This window comes from Mirounga angustirostris, unplaced genomic scaffold (assembly GCF_029215605.1).
Source record: "Mirounga angustirostris isolate CCGP_5_RB_7025 unplaced genomic scaffold, mMirAng1.0.hap1 SCAF_1, whole genome shotgun sequence".
Lineage (NCBI taxonomy): Eukaryota > Metazoa > Chordata > Mammalia > Carnivora > Phocidae > Mirounga > Mirounga angustirostris.
The window spans coordinates 17880524-17902742 of NW_026991709.1; the positions used below are offsets into that span (position 1 = coordinate 17880524).

General features: G+C 39.9%; 1 protein-coding gene across 2 annotated transcripts in view; it reads left to right on the forward strand.

Annotated features, from left to right (window-relative positions):
* Window positions 1–22219, forward strand: part of ADAMTS5 (ADAM metallopeptidase with thrombospondin type 1 motif 5) — a 49498-nt gene that overhangs the window by 12199 nt on the left and 15080 nt on the right. For both annotated transcript variants that reach the window (XM_064579821.1, XM_045902605.3), the window contains exons 3-5: window positions 1441–1573; window positions 12711–12878; window positions 21241–21524. In XM_064579821.1, coding sequence (XP_064435891.1) covers window positions 1441–1573; window positions 12711–12878; window positions 21241–21524 — 585 coding nt within the window. The remainder of the gene's footprint in view (window positions 1–1440; window positions 1574–12710; window positions 12879–21240; window positions 21525–22219) is intronic.

A 22219-nucleotide genomic window follows, 5' to 3' on the forward strand; every position in this document is an offset into this window, starting at 1 on the left:
AGAACCTGAAAATGTACTAGAGAGATCATAGGGTATATATTTTAGATATTCTTTACCTTGATTAGATTTGTATGCAGCAATATAGGGAAGAGTTAGAAGAGTATGTTGACATTGAGTAGGTGACATTGGTTATGTAGTAATGATATCTTGCACTGACTTCCAAGAATCTGTTGAGATCTTGCTAGCATATTGCATATTAAGGTGTGCAAGGTCTACATTGCATCTGACTGTATGTCACAATTCACCTCAATTAAGCAAACGTTCGTTGAGTTTGTAGCATAAGCCAGACGTTGTGGTAGTTGGGGATACAAAGACGGTAGCTATAATAGAAACAACACTTATTATTGCAACTGGTAAATATATCATCTTTCATAATAATTGATGTTTTTTTTAAAAATTCTTTCCTTCTACGATTATTCACTTACGGCTTACTCTAGGATATTGTCTTGCTTTTTTGGATGTAAATGTACATGATTTTAATTAATTTTCATTGAAAACAGTAGTCAAGCACAAGAAGTTCTAATGTCTTTTAATGCTCAAATAGCATATAAGGGAAAGCTGTTCATTACAAATCTATCATGTCAAAAATTTTGGTTTATATTTTCTCTTTATGCTTCATAACTTAAAATTATCTTGTGATGTCTCTTTCATCCAAATTGATCATTTTTAATGAACATTTTAAGGGGATGTGATCCTGTTTTTCTTTGAGAATCTCTTAAGAGCTCTACAACTTCTCACCAAAAAAATGCACACACTCACTTATACAAACACAATATACTACATGTATTTTCTGCGGATCGATCAAATTGAGAAATCTACATGAAATCTACATCTTCAATCTACATGAAATGCTATGAGTAAGAGCGTATACATTTTTGAAGACACAACCTCTGAAATTACAGCTCCATTTGGAAATTGGGAGATGATCTTTCCAGGAATTACACTCCTGGATTACAATTTAGTTTCCCGTTTGAATTACTGATACACTGATATTTTGCCACAAAAAGTGCTTGCAGTTTGCCCCGGTGATGGAAAATAAATTATTAGGCCAGGCTTCTGATAAATTAGCACGAATTCAAGCCAGAACATTAGGGCTTTAGTAAGCCGGACTCTATGTGAAAGTGATCCCAGACACATGTGCCTGTAGATACGCAGCAGAGCTTTGGGAAAGCTGCAGCGGCTGTTGTAAGGGACAAACCACAATCCTAGGACATCTTTTTTAAATGTAATTGAGTCCCATCCTCCTTCTGTGCCTCTGGGACCCAGAGAAGCGTAGAGGAGTCGATGCCGTTAGTTTGTCTTTGGACCATTTCCAGAGCTGAACAGGTGATACCATAAACATATCCCACTCTTGCCGTTTGGAGTGAGCAAGTGGCTCTACAAGGTGGCTCCTTCTGGATGTAAATTGATTTTAATGATTTCTTTCTTTCTCCCGGGCAGGATTTATGTGGGCATCATTCATGTGACACCCTGGGAATGGCAGACGTCGGGACCATATGTTCTCCGGAGCGCAGCTGTGCCGTGATTGAAGATGATGGCCTCCATGCAGCATTCACCGTGGCTCACGAAATTGGTATGCAGCGCCTTTTCCCTGCCCTCGCCAAATCAAACACTCGTAACAGCTGCAACAGGAACCAAAATACTTGGCAATTAATTCCAGATTTCTCCAGGTTCAGATGGACTGTTGGGGATTACATTTGTTTACATTTGCACTTTTAGGGTTAACTAGTTAGGGAGGAGGAAGGCAAAGCCAGGCACACAGTAGATGTTTCCTTTTTGACAGTGTCATTTGAGAGTTTAAAAGAAATTTGCTACTGATCCTGTGTTCAGTAGCAAATGGAATTTGTCACAGTTGATTATGGAATTGCAGGGATGTCGCTCTTAAAAGTTACTCGAGGCTCTACTGACTCATCCAGGGCTAATCAGTTTGCACAGAAATTTGTCAGGTTTATTCCATTGTGCGTGATCAGAGCTCCTGTCAAAGGTAAACAATAGCTCATGGTAAACAGTCCTATCTCCTTTTTTAATAGCAAAGACAGTGAACAGGGTTCAGGCCAGCAGTCAACAGGGTTTGTCTTCCAATGTCACCCGATTTCTGTGTCCTAAGAAACGAATCTAAATCTTAAAATTAGAAATTTAGGACTGAGTTCGTTGTTGAAAAATATCCCACCAGTTAGGAAATGTGTTTCCGAGGCGATGACCCAGGCTCAGTGTATGAGTACTTTAGTACTTAGAATTAGACATTAGAATCAGACACATCTGGGCTCAATTCTTGCTAGAGTACTTTCTACTGGTCTTACTATTTAAACTCTCAAAGCTTGTTTTCATATCTGAAATACAGGAATATGCTGCCGATTTCATGGAGTTATTTGAGGGACCAAATTGGGTAGGTTATAGATACCAGTTGTAATTTACACCCACATACCCTTCTGTTTTTGCTTTTTAGTTAACTAGTTCATTTCATTTTAAATGTATTTATCACCTTTTATCGTCATCCTTTCGGGAGCAAAGTACGGTCTGATACCTTTTTTGCTGTATTTTTATTAAACGGATTTAGTTTTTAACCTAAAACCATAATTTTTAAACAGAAATTAAAGCTTCTTTTTCACATTCCTAGTAGTAGTAGGCAGAGAACATTTCATAAGGGGTAGATTTCTAGCTGCTATGTTTTCTTTGGAAAGTTAAAATAACTTCAAAGCAAAGATGTCATTGTGTAAGACAATATATTGCAGCAGTGAAATAGAAATCGGTAGTTAAATTTCAATTCCTAAGTATTAATCATAACCTCAGTTTTCTTAACTGACCCTCTTTTTACCATCTAAGAAAAAACACACACACACACACAAACATAAAACCTTAACATGAATAACCATCCATCAGCATCACTGATAATAATTTACATGTTATTAATTAGACTTCTTTAGCCTCAAGATGGAGTCCCATCTCTGCCTCGATGGTCTCTGTTTGGTCTCATGCAAGAGATTCAGACATCTAGTCTCAGTCTCTCATCTGTAAGGTGGGCTAATAATGAGGTGTGACTCTCTGGTGTGCTTCTCTAGAAGACCTGGCATATCCAAAAAGCTTTTTTAAAACACATAAGCCACCTGAGCTTCTGGCCTGGGAATATGTTTTCACCTATCTCTCATTCGTACCTATTAAACTGATAATAAAACAGCCAGATATAGATCCTTAGTATTTCTTACCCATCTGTGTCGGTGCACGAGTCAGTGAGAGAAAAACAAGAGCTGCCCAAGGCAACATTGAGAATGTGCAGTGGAAGCTAAGAAGATTTAGCCCAAATCCTTGAGAGGATTGTAATTGAGCAGAGATGATTTCAAAAGTACGCCAGTAATTAATCACCATTATTCAGAGTGACGGAAGTTCTAAAAGAAAGGTCCTAAATCCCTGGGTAGGCAGAGGCTGGTTCGTTTCGGACTGGGTAAGCAACACAGTTGATTTGTGGCATCATCCATCCATAAGATTACGAGCCCTAAATCCTGATCTTCTCAGGAAGGGATTACAGAGGTCTTGAGGGAAGAGCTATCTTTTCCTTCAATCCTGCAGTGATCTGCTCTCACACATCGTTAGCATCGGGGAGGTTTCTCTGTAAGAGAACCACTGAGGCAGTAAATGCAACGTCTCTGGGGCTGCACTGATTCTCAAGGCAGCTGGGCTGGAATGAAGAACCTTCTAGCATCACTTTTCCCGGACCTCCTGAATTCCTAAACCAGGGGTTGACACCAGCCAACCTGGCAGTCTGAGAGGTAGGAAGACAGTTGCTGATGAGAACAAATGTTTTATTAAAACTATACATGTACGGTAAGAACTTTTCTTAACAGTGCAGGATTGGACAGTGCAGGTTTTACAAGGGAACGATGCAGGAGAAATGTAGGCTTCTATGGGAAAAATCAAACCTGAATCTTTGATCCATGACTCTGCCCTGGGTTCCCTTTAATTTCTTGGTTGGGCCAGCTCTATTTAATTCTTTAGAATTCTTTATGGGCCATTCTTCATTCAAACACTGCCTACTTAATTTGCCTTTCTGCATTACGTATAGCCGAATCGGAGAAATTTAAGATCTGGGGGTGGGGGATATGGACTTAATTTCCCTTTCATAAGGGGATCTGGCTTTCATTTGCTTTATTTTCTAATTGCTTTATTATTCTTTAATTTCACTTTTTGCCTAAATATTGTGAGCATGTGTCATAAAGTACGAGCCTTATAGACATTAGAGATGATAACCTCACAAAATAGTTCCTAATCATCTGTCTATGATTACGGTCTTGCCTCTGCAGCGAGTGTGATCTTTGGTAATGCTTCTGGCTGATCTGTTTCCAGGGCTTTATTTTTAGATTGTTGCATGAAACCATGGGTCTGAGCTAACCATGCTCTGGATTCTAATTCCACTCCATTCTTATGTAATTTCCTCCCTTCCCTTTTATTAGACACTCACCACTTTACAGATTGGGAGGTTATATATACAGGCCACGGACGGTGACAAAGTGACCTCAGTCTTGCCCGAGTGCGTTGACTCTGCTTGAGCCCATTCCCAAATGTGCAATCCGCTTCGTGTACACAGCATAAATATATGACCATGCTCAAAATGCAAGCCGTGGAAAAAGTTTCCAGGCTGTTCCCGTAGTTTTTCTACTTTATTTCTCCTATACAGACTAAGAGGATAGATTTGATTGAGAATAAGGCTTTTCTCAACAGACTTAAAGTCTCTCATGCAACGCCCCACCGTTGCTTCTTTCGGCACATACTGGTTTAAAATACAAAGTCATTGTATCTGAATCAAAACTTCCCTTTGGTCTTTTACCCCCTCTATCTGAAAAACGTCCTAACTTGCAAATGAGCATGTAAGATAAATAGCAAGTCTGAAGTGCCTCTGTTACACCTTTTCTATCCATCCTGTAAAAATCAGGATGGTTTCGAGGGACAATTCTGAAAAGTGACTCTTTTCCTAGACCACATATTAAGGTGAACACTTCTCTTCTCCTGCTAATTGTTTCTAAAAAAAAAAGATGGGGCGCCTGGGTGGCTCAGTCGGTTAAGCATCTGCCTTCGGCTCAGTCATGATGTCAGGGTCCTGGGATTGATCCCGGTGTGGGGCTCCCTACTTGGAAGAGAGCCTGCTTCTCCCTCTCCCTCTGCCGCTCTCCCCGCTTGTGCACTTGCTCTCTCTCGCTCTCTCTCTGTCAAATAAATAAATAAGATCTTAAAGAGATAAATAAATAAATAAATAGAGCTAGACTCTGAAGGTATGTCATCAACTGATGCCAATACAGGCTTCCGGAAAATAGATTTTGATAAGTATAGACTACACAGGCAGTAATAATTTGTCTTCCCCCTTGCTCTTATGTATATGTAAACATTAACTAAACCATTAGGACATTTTAAAAAGTTGCTTTAAACCATCAAGAACACAGTCCCCATCCCTGTGCCTTGAGTGGAGGCAAGAAATGTGGTTATGGCCATTTTACAATCCAAGTGTGAACTGTAGAGAGTTTTCAGATGAATGTAAGTTTACATTTTGAGTTTATATTTTTAACTTGTCAAACTTTTATTATTGGCTTGTAATAATAAAGATTGCACCTGCTGCCCACATGGTTCTTCAAAATAATAATTTTATTGATGTTGGGCCAGCTTCTAATATGCTAGGGGGAACAATCTGATTTTATTTAGACTAATGAAATCCATAATTTGCAAACTTGCTGAAGCTTGGTTTTATAGTAGTTAATTATAAAATGTGCTAAGTGAATCTCTCCACCATGAAAGACTCCAAAATGCTTCCTAAGCTAAAGTCAGGCAACTTAGAAAGTCGAAACCAAGGGTGCTTGGGTGGCTCAGTTGGTGAAGCATCTGACTTTGGCTCTGGTCATGATCTCAGGGTCCTGGGATCGGATCGAGACCTGCATTGGGCTCCCCACTCAGTGGGGAGTCTGCTTCTCCCTCTCCCTCTGCCCCTTCCCCCCTTCCTCCCCCCCCCCGGCTCGCTCTATCACTCGTGTTTTCTCTCTCTCTAAAATAAATACATAAAATCTTTAAAAAAAAAAAAGTCAAGGCCAAATATTCAGCTGGAGGCTAAGGAAGTGGCTGAGAGGCAACCCCATGGCTGCCCATGTTTTGCTGTGGTTAGAAGGAGTTCTCTGGTTGTGCTGATCTGCATGTGACTGTACTCCCATGGATGATTAGATTAAACAAGGCTGGGTTTTGAAAAGCTGCAGAGGCCCTAGAAACACCGTAGAAGGAAGCCAATGCCCAGAATCAGATGTCAGGACGGGCTGTGAGATGTGAAGTGAAAGGAAACTAGGATTAAACTTGGTATTTTCCCCCAAACCTAAAGCTTTAATCAATGAACTGAGCCTTTTTTTGGGGGGGGGGGCGTCTAGCCTGGAGCAATGCTACCCTATGTCTTTCTTGGCCCCCAGATGAAAGGTGGGAATGGGTCTATACTCATACGGCCAGCAGCACTGAGAAATTTAGTGTTTAGTGTCAGTTCTGTATTTTTTAAATCCTATCCCAATTTCCATTCCTCTTGTGGAGGCCAAGAGACTGTCTGCCACACGTGTGGAAATCCAAGTTAAAGGTTGCGTAAAAAGTAAATATATTACAAACGTAGTGCATGATTTTTTTTCCTCTAATGAGCAGTCAATTTCACCTTCTCTCCCAAATGAAGAGTGTCTAGTAATATCAAAAAATTTTTTTTAAAGATTTTATTTATTTATTTGAGACAGAGAGAATGAGAGAGAGAGAGCACATGAGAGGGGGTAGGGTCAGAGGGAGAAGCAGGCACCCTGCCGAGCAGGGAGCCTGATGCGGGACTCGATCCAGGGACTCTAGGATCATGACCTGAGCCAAAGGCAGTCGCTTAACCAACTGAGCCACCCAGGCGCCCGTAATATCAAAATTTATCAGAGCTACTTGAGATTAGAGTACCAGTAAGGAAAAGTATAACAAAGCCAGGATATCAGTGAGAACGATACAGTTAGCTCACAATCCCTGGGCCTTTTGATATTTGTCAAGCACATTTTCTAATCACTTTGCCTCTTTTATATCATTCAGTCCTCACAAAATGCTATGGGGTCAGTACTCTCAATGAGACACCTAAGAGAGGAAAAAACTGACACACAGAGATACAAGTGTTTTTAAAGATTTTATTTATTTATTTGACAGAGAGAGGTAGAGGCACAGCAAGAGAGGGAACACAAGCAGGGGGAGTAGGAAAGAGAGAAGCAGGCTTCCCACCAAGCAGGGAGCCCAATGCGGGGCTCGGTCCCAGGACCCTGAGATCATGACCGGAGCTGAAGTCAGTCGCTTAACCAACTGAGCCACCCAGGCGCCCCAGAGATACAAGTGTTTTTAAGAAGTTTCTAAACCTGTCTGAGGTCAACAACTAGTATACTGCTAGGGTAAGATTTGAACCCAATTCACCTGGCTCTAAAGCCCAAGATTTTCCTGCTACCCTATAATGGTTTGTTAGTGTTCATTTTCAGGGAGATAATACTGAATTTGATTCAAAAGGAGATGGACACAGCTAGCTATAAGGTGAAAAATTAAGTTTTCTTCCTTCCAATTTATATAATTGATACATTTACTCACCATTTATGTTTAATGTTTTGAAATGGGAGTTTAAGAATTTTGTCTTCTGCATAAGGATTTGCATTTGAATAGACATGCATGATCCCATTATTGGAGCTCCTGGTTCTCTTCAAGGATTCTGGATTCTGATCCCATGTGAGCTGTTGGCTCCCTCTTCAACCCCTGGCAAGACCTTCTTACACCTCAATAATCCCAGCTGGAAAATTAGGTAAAATAAAAACATGACTTCATTAAGAAACAGATGCTTCATCTGAGCAGTGCTTTCTTAAGTAAACACATTACAGAGCTTCTTGTGACTATTTTTTTAGGATGTGGTGCTGTGTCCCTTTGTTCATTGGTCAGTTTGGGGTCAAGAGACAAGAGTTTGAAATTCTGTTTAATTTTCAGACCAAAGTTTAGAAAAACAAGTTAATTTCCTTCCTGAGGTTAATGTGATAAGTCAGCCCTCGTGGTATAGTAATACCTGAGCTGAATAAGGAGCTGGACCAGTTTTTTCCTTTATAGTAATGTGTCTTCACCTGGTGTACATGATCTCAGATTTTTTAACATGATTCATTTGTGAATTTAAGGAGGCAAGATACTTTTTAAGTCTAGATTGTGAATATCAGAGATGAAATGTATTTAATGAAATGTCACCCATTGACCTTTAAAAAGACGATTATCATACTAGAGAAATTACTGGGTGACTAATTATTTGCTAATTCTGAGATAATGATATAATTCAAACGCTTACCCTATAGACTTTGCTTTGACATAATTTATTGTGAAACTCATGTCCTTAATGTAATCCAAAGAAATTCCTTCTTGATGTCACTTTGTGTGATGGGCACTCATTAGCAAGACTGTTCTATTTGTGATACGATTTAATATCTATTAAGAATAGATCAGTATTTTCTCCAAAAGTGCAATTTACATCTTGATTTTTAATAATGATTTCAAAAAGCAAGATAGAGTTTTGAGGTCTGCATCACCTGGGAAAATACTGGATTACACAGTTGCATTATTCTCTGAGTTTCCCTGACTCCTGTAATACCTTTTATTTTCTTATTGCGTATATAAATACAAATGCCATTAACAAGTGCACCCACTACTCGAGTGTGTTTGTTCCTTCATTGCCTCAGGATTTGAGGTGAGAAGTTTCCAATTACATCAATCAAGAATTAAAGATTGACTAAGAAAGATAGCATCCTGAGCAAGATTGCTTAAAGCAAACAAACTGCTCTTCAATCTTTTGCATGTGACTAATTACAAAATACTAATACCTGCAAATAAAAACATGAATACAAATACACATACTAATTCTTCCAAATACAAATACTAATTCTTCCTTAGAGGGAGACCTTGAGGCCTCTACTTGAAACCCTGACAGGAAATTGTTGCCTTAAATCTAGTATCTGCATTGTCTCTTCTCAGGAGGGGTTTTACTGTCTGAGCTTGGCTGAGCTTCTTCAAAACTCTTACCTTCAAAACTGCTCTGACTCCCCTTCACTCTTCTTTTCTACATGGATCCGAGAAAGAAATACCTGAATTGCCTTTCTCTGTGGGTTTCTTGACTCTGTCACCCCGCCTCCTCCAAGGACCTCACCCCTCAACTAACTCTGCTCTGTATCATTCCAAAAACTCATCATGAGATACATCTCGATAAAACAAGTTAGTTTAGGGGTTGTAAACATTGTCTCCAACAATCCCTTATATTCTTCATGTGCTGTCTTATTCTCTGGCACACATTTGTGTAAATCCCATCTGTGCTAATCCTGCTAGAGCCTGCTTAGCGGAGAAATGCTTAGTTTCCAACCCACACCTGTAATTTTAAACATCTCTGTGGGTGATTGATCAACCAACTCTCACTGGAAAAGGCGGTTGTCCTAGGAGAGCCGTAACATCATGATGCATTCTGATTAAGCCTTTCACAACACCGACTCGAACTGTATTATTGTCAGCTACAACATTATATTTTAAATTTCCTGGATTCTGGATTTTTCAGTTCATGAGCTTTTAGTCTCATAGTGTGTTTTCTCTAATGTGAGTGTCCTTTTAAAATAGCTTGTGCTTTTATATGTCCCTTGCCATTTCAGGGCTCAAAGATATGGGCATTTCAGACTGACATTAGATGTCTTAACGTCATGATTGGGTGATCACATTTGAAAATAACCACCTCTTTTGCTGTTCCCAGCCCTTAGTATGGCTGTCACGTCTCTCCTGAAGAGCATCCAAACATTCCTCACACTGATCTTCCATTTTATTCCTGTCCAGCTCCTGAAGGGAAGTCACATGGGTCTCTCTCACTGTGCCCTGGTTCCAGCTACCGGAACCAGCTGCCTGTTTCCATGGGTGCTTAAATGTTCTTCGCATTGACCATGACTCCCGTTATCCTTGAGAGAGTATGCCTCTCCCAGCCAGCTGACAGACTTTCTTCATGGAAAACAAAACATTCCTCCAAAGAGTCTGTCTCTCAGTTGACCCTTAAGCAGCCCATTCCTGACTCACTTTTGCAGACCTGACAAAATTCACATCTTCTTTTAGCTCTTGCTGAGGTGGAACTAAGATTTGTTCATGCTCAGAATGGCAATCTTTTCTGGGTGCCATATAAAAATTTCTTACACGTTATCTTTGGCAGCAATTAAGTTACATTGATAAATTAGTAAATTTAGGTAGTATAAAATTCACAATATTATGCCAAGTCACATGCCAAAAGATTCATAAAACTGTACCAAAATATTTTTAAATAAACGGCTTTGCTTATATAATTGAAACTATAAAAATTAGATGCCTCGCCATTCTGTATGAAAGAAAAAATTGAGGTACTCTGCCGGGTTTCTTAAAGCGAATCTGGTGTTTGCTACATGGCCTGTATTTTAAATCAGAAATCTGAAACTTACCCTCCAAATGAAGTGAAAATCACTTAGATGCTATAATAAAAATTCATCTAGGAGCACCCGGTGGTTCAGTTGGGTAAGCATCTGCCTTCAGCTCAGGTCATGATTCCAGCCCTATGTCAGGCTCCCTGCTCTATAGAGAGTCTGTCTCTCCCTCGCTCTCTCTGTACCTCCCCCCTGCTCATGCTCTCTCTCTCTCAATCTCTCGCTCTCTCTCAAATAAATAAATAAAATCTTAAAAATACTCATCTGGAAAGTGCTATGTGTTTAGATACATTTGGAGGAAAAGACTGTTGCTTCATTAAATAAATATGAATATCTTATGAACTAGAATGCAAAATCACATTTTTCTAAAATATAAAACCTGGATTCAAATAAATGTTACGTGGCAGAGGTCGCCTTAGGCCACTTTCCCTCTCTCTTTTCTATGCCACGGAAAAAAACCCAAGTGTGAAATTTCCACACAAATCCCACAATGTTAGCCGATAAAGATTCAACAGTGGAAAAGTTCAAGAAGCATGGAGTGCCTTCTCAACACGTGTTAGATGTACTAAGTAACTTTAAGCCGTTTTGAACAGGGCATGATGAAAGTTTCTGTTTTTTTTCTGAGCTGTGGGTTGCAGGAAAAAAATTAACATACCACCCAAAACTTGGACAAAGTCCTGCCAGTCTTTGGCACGTTATTTGGGATGTACTTCACAAACTCTGATGCACATTTATGCTACTGAGCAAATAAAACGTGAGAGCGGGAGGGTTTCCCATCGAAAACTTGCTAGGCTGGCAAATGCTATTGAAGTAAATAACTGCATAAATACCATAAAAATGTGGAGCTTTGGAAGGTCACCGAGCCCTAGCCACTTAATTTCAGCCACAACAGCAAACAGCTGCTCAGTGGACAATTTTGTTATGAGGTGTTGGTGATTTAACAAGTTGGCCAAAAGTAGTTGGAATGTGGCATGAAAGATTTCATCTCTGTTGAGTTTTACTATTGCATGCTGGACTTTCTTTTTTTTGTTGTTTTTTTGGCAGAATGGCCAAAAGCCCCTGCTTTTGGCATACAGGAGCCTAAAGAGAATGTATTAATCACTTTTCTGTAGTATTTTATACACCCTTTTTAATGCTTTGTGTATGATTCTATAAAGCTTTACCAAAAAAAAAAAAAAAAGCAATTAAGGTCTACTTGTCTGCTTTTTTAGAGTCTCTACAAACTACTGTCCTGGAATTTTTTTTTAATTGGCATTTCAGATTTACTAGTGAATGTCATTTATCCTTAGACTATATGAAAATTAATCTTATATGATAAAAAACAATTTTGATAATAAGAATGTGGTTAGGATACCTAGCTTGATAGACTGGAACTGCAGCGTGGGATTACAGAAACCATGTGTGGTGCGCTGAAGCAGAAACACCCGCCTCGCTGAGTGCTTTTGGACAATGACTTATCTTTCTAGTATTTGTTTTCTCTTCAAGCTCTAACACTCCATGATGGGCTTCTTGGTGTTTTAGACATTTCCTCAATGTAAATGGGTATGTTTTCAAAATATGTTATTTATTTGTGGGATTAATAAAAATGAAGAACTTTCCAAATGAAAGAACTGAAAGGGTGAAAGCAAGCTTACCTTTGCCTGGAATCGGCGAGTTCATAATTTCTCTTTCTTTCCCCCCCTAGTCATCTCTCAGATAGCTAGCTACCCATTAACGTGACCAAGAAAATAGAAGTCACTAATATTCAAAAACCATCTATTAAGTGTTTACAACTTGCAGAACATTGAGTTAAACACAAATTTCAACAGTGGATGGAGGAGATGCTCTCTGATCTCATGGGGCTCATGGTTGATCAGAGAAGGCGGAAAATTAGACAAGTAATCAAAATAATATGTAGTGAGGTTATGACATAATCCCACAGTTCCTTGCAAATTCTGGATTCTAAATGAGGCCTGTTTCTACATGTCATTGAGCATGTGTGATCCAGATGGATTATGGGAATGTCCACTTCTTAGTGTAATTTCTCAGTTTTCCCCTGAATGTTCACCCAAAGTGACTGCTCTGACTACACACAGCTTTAATTTCTCTGGGGGTCCAGTCTGTGCATGAGAAGGCAGTTAAAATGGACTCATGGACAGTTTGGGGTGGAGGGAGCCAAGGTGGAAAACCAAGTGCTCATGTAATTGTCATGGATAAGTAGAAATGTGAAATCACCCATGATTGCACTCCTTCTCTTCTCTGCTTTAGGACATCTCCTTGGCCTCTCCCATGATGATTCCAAATTCTGTGAAGAGAACTTTGGTTCCACAGAAGATAAGCGCTTAATGTCTTCCATCCTAACCAGCATCGATGCATCCAAGCCCTGGTCCAAGTGCACCTCAGCCACCATCACAGAATTCCTGGATGATGGCCACGGTACGTGTCATTTAAGACAACACAGGCTCACTAACAACATTTGGGGGGGGGGATTATTACCAGGGCTACTTTATGACATCCTCACAAAGCCCAGCATGCCCCCTGAGACAGTGGTTGTTTAGATAGGGTCAGGGAAAGAGCAGAGGGACGGTCTGTTGGTGTATAATGCCAACGTCCTTGGTGGCATTATAGCTATGGTATTTTTGCTTTGGAATTGAAAAGTTCAAAAGAGAAGCAGTGTGGGAGACCACACAGAATGCCTAGCCAGTGCCCTGAAAGCCTGGCTTTTATTCCGCCTTTCACCACTAGCTTCCTGTGAGAATGTTGGCAGACATCTTGTTTCCCTGCTATTAATATGACTCTCAGAATTATTTGTTACATGCCTATTATAGGGGTGTGGTTAAAATGTAGGTGACAATTCTGTCGGATCCTCTTTATGGCAATGGAAAACCCGGAAAGGAAGCTCTTTAGATTTGCATTCACTGGAAGAATCTGACTTCATCCTGACAGCAGATTCTCCTGGAAGTAGAGTGAAAACTGCAGAACAGAAAAAGAAAAATCAATCTGAATAGTGGGAAAACACTTTAAGAACTTCAAAAGAAAATCTTTGGCTTTGTCTGCTAGATACAGTTCAAGAGCATAACCTACTTTATTAAATTCTGCAAATCGAGGATTAGTCCTGTAAATTATATAAAAATACCAAAGAAGTCACGGTTTTTAGAAATAATAAATTCTGACCGTTAAGTAATCTTCAAAACAAACTGTTGCTAATTTCCTAGCATCCCTTGTGACTTGAAACTACTAAAGGCACAGGAGGATAGATTCATTAGAGTTGAAGTGGTTCAACTACACACACCATGTAGTTCAAGTTTCTCATGTTATAGAAATGGACATATTCTCATTCCTTTTTTTCTCTTAAAATTTGTCTCTTCCCAAAACTGGCGGTTGAACCGAATATGAACAGAAATTTTTGATCATATAATTGTCCATAATTGTCTATAAGATTATCTCATGTTGTATGGTTTAAAGTTAGCTAAAGAGAGTCTGTGATAGTTGTTTTTCCTAGTTCCACAAGGTTTATGGCCTAATATTTCATAATATCTTAGTGCGGTGGCCACCTTGAACTTTGGCTGCGTAATGTCAAAACAATTGATGAATTCAACTCTTTTCAGACAAAAAAAGAATTCTGTCACACAGTTCTTTGGTCTCTCGGAGGAAAAATCTGTTCATTAACTCAGTTTTGCTACATTAGTGGTGAACTGGTAATGTTTTAACTACTTTAAACTTTTTAAAAATATCCTGTTCCTGAAAACAATCCATGCCTAGCCTAGTTTACAATTTCCCTCAATATAAACTGTTCTCTGTTCATTGAAAGGACGTCGCAATAGCTCAAAGATTTAGAAAAAAAAAAAATATCTAAGAATCAATGTATTAGGCTCTTCCTTTAGACTAATAAGTGATAATTTTCTATGTAGCTCAGTTTACAATGCTGACTTAATGCTGATAAAGTCCTGTAATGGATGTTTACCTAATTATCTCCCTGTCCACATTAATCAAGTCAAATATCTAATAAAGTCCCTTTGGGGTGGAGCCCTACTCTCCACTCCTAATATTGCTTTTGCTGCCTTTTTTCAGGTTTTCTGAGAATGAAACATTAATATTTTATTTCAGAATCACACATTACACATTCCAAAAGTTTGAGCTAAACTTTGAATCCCTAAATGAATGGATTTAGTTGCTAAGGCAGCAAATACTTATGGCTAAAATGGGACCATTTTTTTTTTCCTGTGCAAGTATTAGGTCAGCTAATTACAATGCTGTGCAGAATTCTGTTCCTTATTGCCATAATTTTGGAATGATTCATTTATTTCATGTTTGTGGAATTCATGATCTTACTTTTTGTGCAGTAAATGTGCTTTCAGTATTGTATTCATTTCTTAGCATTACTTCTGTATTTGAGTCCACACTCAGCTTTTTAAAACTTTTGCAACAAATTTACATATTTTATACATCTCACTATGTCCATTCCAGAGATCCTCATGGTAGATAACAACCAAAGAACATACATTTAGTAGACGTAGATTTTATTCACTGGCACTAATACAATCTTTTCTGAATTTCCCATGTATATGTTAAATAAATTGATTAAATTAGCAAAATTCTTGGAACAACAAATTCTTAAGAAGGCTACTTATTAATTAATTCATTTCATCAAGCTTAGACTCTCTCACTTTTGAATATGTTGGTTAGGCAGTCTTGTGTTATAACCAAAACACACACACACACACACACACTGATTTTATCAGTAGCCTATAATGAATAAAGTCATTTCAGAATATGGAGAGCCAAACAAGGCAGTAGAACCAAAGTTAGGGTTAGCAAAGCTCAATTACGCTCAATTCAAAACCGCACTCAGAGATACTGAAACAGTGGTATGCTTAAGCACTGTCATTTAAATGTGAATTCAAATAATTTAGTAACTTTTGCCCTGCCACCAAAAAACTGACTTAAGTCAGCTTAAGTGAAAGTGTGGTGATAGGAACTACTAAGCTCGATTTTTGAGATGGTTGAGGCTCTGACATTTCATCTTCAGAGCTTAGGAGAGAACCGGGGAGAACATCAAAGTCCTAGAGGAAAGGAAAACAAACAAACACATCTTTCTTGGAAGACTGGACTGATACCAAAAAACCATATGATAAAACCCTTTTACTTTGCTCGTAGGAAATGACTCAGACTTCCATCCTAAGCCCATTCATTCAGAGTTAATAGAAATAGTTCTACTCTTTTTCTGTACTAATTTTCTAGGCCATAACAATTTTAAGCAATGAAAGAGTCATGGCAGAGGGGTCTGGGGGTACACTTTAGACAGAGAGACCGAGAGCGAGGAGGGATATCATTTGACAATAAGGGAGAAACCAGAAAAGCTGTTATGTGTAGCCCTGAATCACTGAAAGCTCAGAGGTCTGGCTCCTTTTCCCAAAGGGTCAAAAATGGTATCACACCACCATGATCCCTGAAGGTACCTCTGTATTTCCACATGATACCATCATCGATACTCAGAAAAAAACGTGATTTGCAATTATTGAGGAAAATTAAATTGTGACACTAATATAAAGACAGCAAAGCCATTGCTATGGTGAAGGAGATACTCTCACAAAACTTAACACAATTTTTCGATGGGACCTAAAGAGTTCCTTATTTGGAAAATCCATTTATGGCTAATAGCTCATCTGTCTCCCGCTCACCTCTGGCGGCGCTAGAGAAATGAGGTCTTCAAGCACAATTAAATTCAAATCATTTGATTTGTTTTTAAAATTATTACCCATAAGTAGCTGGACATTTGTAGCACTCTCCCACTGCCAAATTTAAAATCATTAATACAGAGTGTTTCCTGATTTAGTTCCAAGAACTATGTAGCAATTCGGTTATGGTTGAAAAGTCAATGTGCACACACTAAAATAACTGTGCTTGCAGATTTGTGATTCAGAAAAGGAGAAGCCATGTCTCAGGGGAAACCCCCCCACCCCACCCCACCCTGCCGCCACCAGCCTTGCCAAGGTACTTGTAGACATTCTGCAGTGTTTATACAAGTTAGTTCTAGGCAAGCTGGCGAGGCCTCAGAAATAAAGGTAAGCACTGGCAGGGAAATTGTGCAGTGAAAGCAGGTTATTGAATTTCCTTTCTCAAATGTTAATAACCTTGAAGCCAAGAAAGATAGCCGCATCCGCTATATCCCTAAGTCCACGGTGCCACGATGAGAAAGGCCGCCTCCCAAACAGGCACAGCTCAAGAACCCTCTTGACACAGACTGCTAAGGAAAATCTAGAGACAACTTTGGAATATTAACGTGCAGCATGTTTAAAGAGCTAAGTTTACAGTCATCCCCTAAACACAGAACTTCAGAGATAAAATGCTATTAGAAACCCAGTTCCCTGAATCCTTTGTCTGTGGAGACTATAGGCTGGTAATAAATAAGATCTTAACATTCAGTTTTTAAGGTAGTACTCATGTACTTCAAGGTCCATCATGATAGTATCTCGATTTTCACAGTAAATGTATCCTTTGAAAGAGTCTGCAAATAAGACATATATTTTAAGGACACGGTGACCTGTGTTTTTAAAAAACTGTGCTTCATCCTTTAACAAGGAGACTTTTCCATCTAATTTCCTTGGCATTACCTTTGCTAAAAGGGCCCTTAAACCTTGTGACAGTTTCACAAACAGACCGCTCGGATTGCTTTTGGTTCAGCAACCACGCTCTGTACATTTCAATGCCCTTGAGTTTTCTCTGCCCGTAATGCATCAGTTTCTCTTTTATGTTAGCTGTTCAAATAAAGACCTAAAGAACTTTGAGTTGCCAGGCCAGGGAGATATGGTTGGAAGTAAAAGGGGACAGTTTGTAATGGATGAGTTTCATTAGGAATAGTAATTGATTTCTGATATGCTGTGGATATTTGGGCAGATGCCTAATTTCGTGCCTGTGTACTGAACAGGAAGAGAGGACAGAAATAACCATAGTGTTAGAAACAGAGAAGAAAATATGAAAAGACTAGAGAAGAACTAACTTTGATCTGATAATTTTCATTAATCATGAAAATGAAGGACAAACAGTGCTGGCCGTCAGATACAAAAAAGGCAACGATTTTTCTGTTCCGTTTCCCGGAGATCTGGCATGCCTTCCATCACCCTTAGTGCACTCTGTGGCAGTGGGGAGACTTCCACTTTCTTTCCTTTGTTTCTCCGTCACACATCATTGCCTTTTACTTTTTAAGTTTTCACCTTTAAGCATTTAACTGAACATGGATGGTAAAAAATATGCATTATAGACACACTTCTATTGTCTTTCTTTTGGAAACTATCCATTTTTATACATAGGAAACGTTAAAACAAAAGAAAAGAAGGAAGCAGGGAGGAAAAGAAAAAACAAGTTGGCAATTTGTGAAAAAGAACAAGCAGGCAAATGTTGGCAGCAAAGCCCAGATAGGATTTCAGACTGGGATAAGGTGAAAAATATGTGAACTATATAGGAAGAAATGGTTGAAAATAAAAGCCAAGCAGATTAAGAAAAGTCAGTAGGACACTGGCTGCTTTTAGAGCTCAATAAAAATGATACTCAAAGATTGACAGATCTGCCTCTTTGACTCTTCCCCCAAACTATAACATTAAAAAAAAAAAATGGGCAATGTATATCCAATCCACTATTAGATTTTGAATATTTCACACAATGAGATTCAGAACCAGGCTCTAGATTCATTTTTTTATTTTTTGTTCCATAGTACAACAATGGAAGGCATTCCATTTGTGAGAGACATCTGTACCTATTTTATTGCAAAAGGACATAATTCAATGTATAGATGAAATTGATAGGCTGTATGTTTCAGGGTAAATAGAAACTAATGCAGCAACAAATCCTGATGAGAACATTGGAATAGTAAGTTAATGGCAATTCTGAAATAAATCATTTGATTATAAGCAGGAAGTCATCCCCAGGTGACCTCTAAGGGAAAACCATAGAGCTGAGATACAGTATCTTTCATAGCAAAGCAAATGTGTGATTCATTTTTAAAACTTATACTTTGGACCTGAAACTAATGTAACATCATGGGTCAGCTATATTCAAATCAACAAAAACAGAACAAAACATACTTTGGTATTAAGCTTTTTAAAGAGATGCCACATCTTGAAGTCTCCTTGTTATAAGTTGATTTCAAATTGAATTCTACATTTCTTTCTGCTCATGATGTCCTAATGAGGTAGAATGAGGTCAGTGACTACAAGTCCACGAAGAGGTGGTGAGTTATTTTGGCTCGAGACAAACAAGGTGGACCCATGCTGCATGTACCCACACGCTAGACACTTCCCAGCAAATCCTTAGTGACGCAGTCTTAATGGTTCTGTGCTTTTCAGTAAAATAAAAGTTTCTTAAAACAGCACTTTTGAAGAATTGGAGAGCATTCTTGCTGTCTCAGAGATTTGTTGACAGTCTTGTAACATCAGCAGTCTGTCAAGCCTTCCCTGGTTTATACAGTCTTCTTTTTTTGATTTTATGTAACAGTGAAGATAACAGTTCTCATGGAGTTCTCGGTGCCTCATCTTACCCTCTCCTAAACAAAGCTTAGTGAAGGTTTACTGTCATTCTTTCCTATTGACTCGATGTTGATGTTTTTCTTTTAACTCGATGTTTTTCTCCCAAAGTTCTCTTTGGCTGGATACTTACATTTAATGCTTTTTCTGGCTTGCCTTCAGAAGCTTTACCTCTTCAAACATTCTGGCTCAGAAATTAAATAGGAACTCTGCTCTGTATTCATTTTCATATAATGCTTCCATCACAGATTGACAAGTTCTAAGGCATTCACTTTGAAGAAACGAACATAGTTGTGAAAATATTTGCAGTATACTTAAAACATGCTGGCTATTCCATGTCTCGGTGGAAAGTAGGATTGAAATGTGATTTTCTTTTGTTAAGTAAAGAGAATGACTCGAATAGATCTAAATTGTTGAATACGTTGAGCATAGTATCAACTGTCATTGTTTTGTATTTTTCTGGTCACCCTTTATATCTCTTATTTTTACCCTTACAGTGTCACAGTGAGAAGAGAAACATTTCACAGAGTTTGAAAATCAGATAGAGAGAGGTTAACTAACTTGGTCAAGAACACTCAGCCACTTAGGGTTTCACCAGAATTAGACTTTAGACTGGGTGTTTCTACCATTAGGCACGGTATCCACCCTTTAAAGGATCCCTCCACACACCTTCCCGGTCAGCAGTAAGACAAGAAATCTATCTACATGAGGAGCAGAGGTGAGATGGTATATGATGAGGAAGGCAGGCTCTGAGCATAAACCCCTAATAGCTATGTGACCTTGGCTCAGTGACCTATTTTTTTATTTCTTGGTTTCCTTATTTGTAAAATAAGGAAAGTACTAGAATCTGCTGTGTAGAGTTCTTGTGAGGATTAAATAAGTGAATACATTTAAGAAAGGGAGAATAGTGTAAATTGTAACAAATATTTGTTATTTTTAGTACTGTGAATAGTTAATGAGCAAATCCCCAAATCCCAAGTAAACAAAAATGGACAGAAACTAATGGGCAATGTGCATGCTCCCATAGACCCAGAGAAAATTCATGGTGTTAACCACAGGTCAGGGATTCTTAGGGAAGCTTTTGAGGGGAGGGGAGGCACGGCACGTATCATCTTCTGAATTGGCATTGCCTGCGTGAGTGCTCACTTCTATTGATACCCCCAACCTCACTCCTTTATACCCCCCGTATTATGTAAAGAGAGCACCAACTTATTTGTGTGACATACTTCGAGCACCCAACAACTACTAGTTGCATTAAAGAACAGACCCAAACAGCGACAAAGAAGAAGGATTAAAAGATGAGCTTCATCCCCCAAAGATAATGTCTTTTCTTTGCCCACTGCTCCTTTACTCTGTGACTCTTGAATTCTTTATTATATAAGTCTAGAAGAAATACTTCTTCTATTTTCTCCACTTTATTGGGAGACCCTGGGGGGTGGGGGTGGATCTGGGTCATTTTTGTGTTTTCCCAATATCTAGTGTGTTTCCTAGAACATTGTAGGTGTGACCAAATGCTTATTGAGGGCAAGAAGGAATGAGGTCTGGCCTTGTTACTATTTATGGAATTAATGGGGAGGAGACTTGGGTGGGCACATGAGGAAGAGAAAAGCTAAAAGTCAAGAAGCCTATAAATAGAGCACACGGATGAACTGTTTCTCAGAGTTGTAAATGCTTATTTACTATTATTGTTGTTGCTGTTGTTATGTCCATTATATTATTTCCTGTAGGTCCATCCCGATTTCTCCTAGTCCCTCAGCACAATGGCTATTTTCACAACTAATTATTACAAAATAATTTTATTTGATCATCCCACTGCCATCATTAGATATGCCCCAGACTACATAGCCCATTGAAAATCTCGGAGTGGGGGCGCCTGGGTGGCTCAGTCGTTAAGCGTCTGCCTTCGGCTCAGGTCATGATCCCAGGGTCCTGGGATCGAGCCCCGCATCGGGCTCCCTGCTCCGCGGGAGGCCTGCTTCTCCCTCTCCCACTCCCCCTGCTTGTGTTCCCTCTCTCGCTGTGTCTCTGTCAAATAAATAAAATCTTTAAAAAAAAAAAAATCCTGGAGGGGGTTGGTGAACGCAAAGAGGTGCTGCCCTCCCTCCTGGAGGGAGTCCCCCCTCCTCCCCCGGGGGAGTCCCCCGTCCAGGGCCTCAGCCTGCAGGTCTGTGCGTGCCTGACGCTCCCACAGCACCTGGAGCACTGCATTTTCAGATCCACGATTTTAGTAACTTGAAACGGAAACAGGGAACAGTGTTCCATCTCGGTTATTCTTTTAGGTAACTGTTTGCTGGATCTACCACGCAAGCAGATCCTGGGCCCCGAAGAACTGCCGGGACAGACGTACGACGCCACGCAGCAGTGCAACCTGACCTTTGGGCCCGAGTACTCCGTGTGCCCCGGCATGGATGTGTGCGCCCGCCTCTGGTGCGCCGTCGTGCGCCAGGGCCAGATGGTGTGTCTCACCAAGAAGCTGCCAGCCGTGGAGGGGACACCATGTGGGAAAGGGAGGATCTGCCTGCAGGGCAAGTGTGTGGACAAAACCAAGAAAAAATATTATTCGGTAAGTGATTTGCTTGTCACGCAATGCCTGGAGACACGGGATCTGAGGTCCATTCCTGTGACATGTGTGGGTACCATCTCAAGAAGTCTTTCTTTCCCGGGTCAAATATGTTTCCTCGAGAGGCCCAAGCAAAGCATTTGCTGGCTCTCCTCTGAGTTTCAAAGTCCCGAGGAGAGCACTGACACAGGGCACAATGCTCATGTCCTTCAAGACTATCCCACGGGGCGCCTGGGTGGCTCAGACAAGGTTAAGTATCTGCCTCCGGCTCAGGTCATGATCCCGGGGTCCTGGGATCGAGCCCCGCATAGGGCTCCCTGCTTAGCCGGGAACCTGTTTCTCCCTCTGCCTGCCGCTCCCCCTGCTTGTGCTCTCTGTGTCAAATAAAAAATAAAAAATCTTTTAAAAAAAGACTACCCCACAACCGTGCCCTCTCAGATACTCTCACAGCAGCCCCAGGAAGTTCTCCACCCAGTCCTTCAGCAAGGTAGTTTATAATATTCTTCCCTCTGGAAGTCGCTCCGCTTCCTGCTACCATGTTTCCAGAATGATAGACCTGGAGTCTTTTATTCCCCCGTGGTGTGGGCGCTCGTGATGTGTGCCTGGGGGGTGAGTGCACTTCAATATCTGTCACAGTCCCTCTCTACGGAAAAGGACTCTGGTCTGATGAGGACTGAAGCCCAGCTCAGGTCAAATAC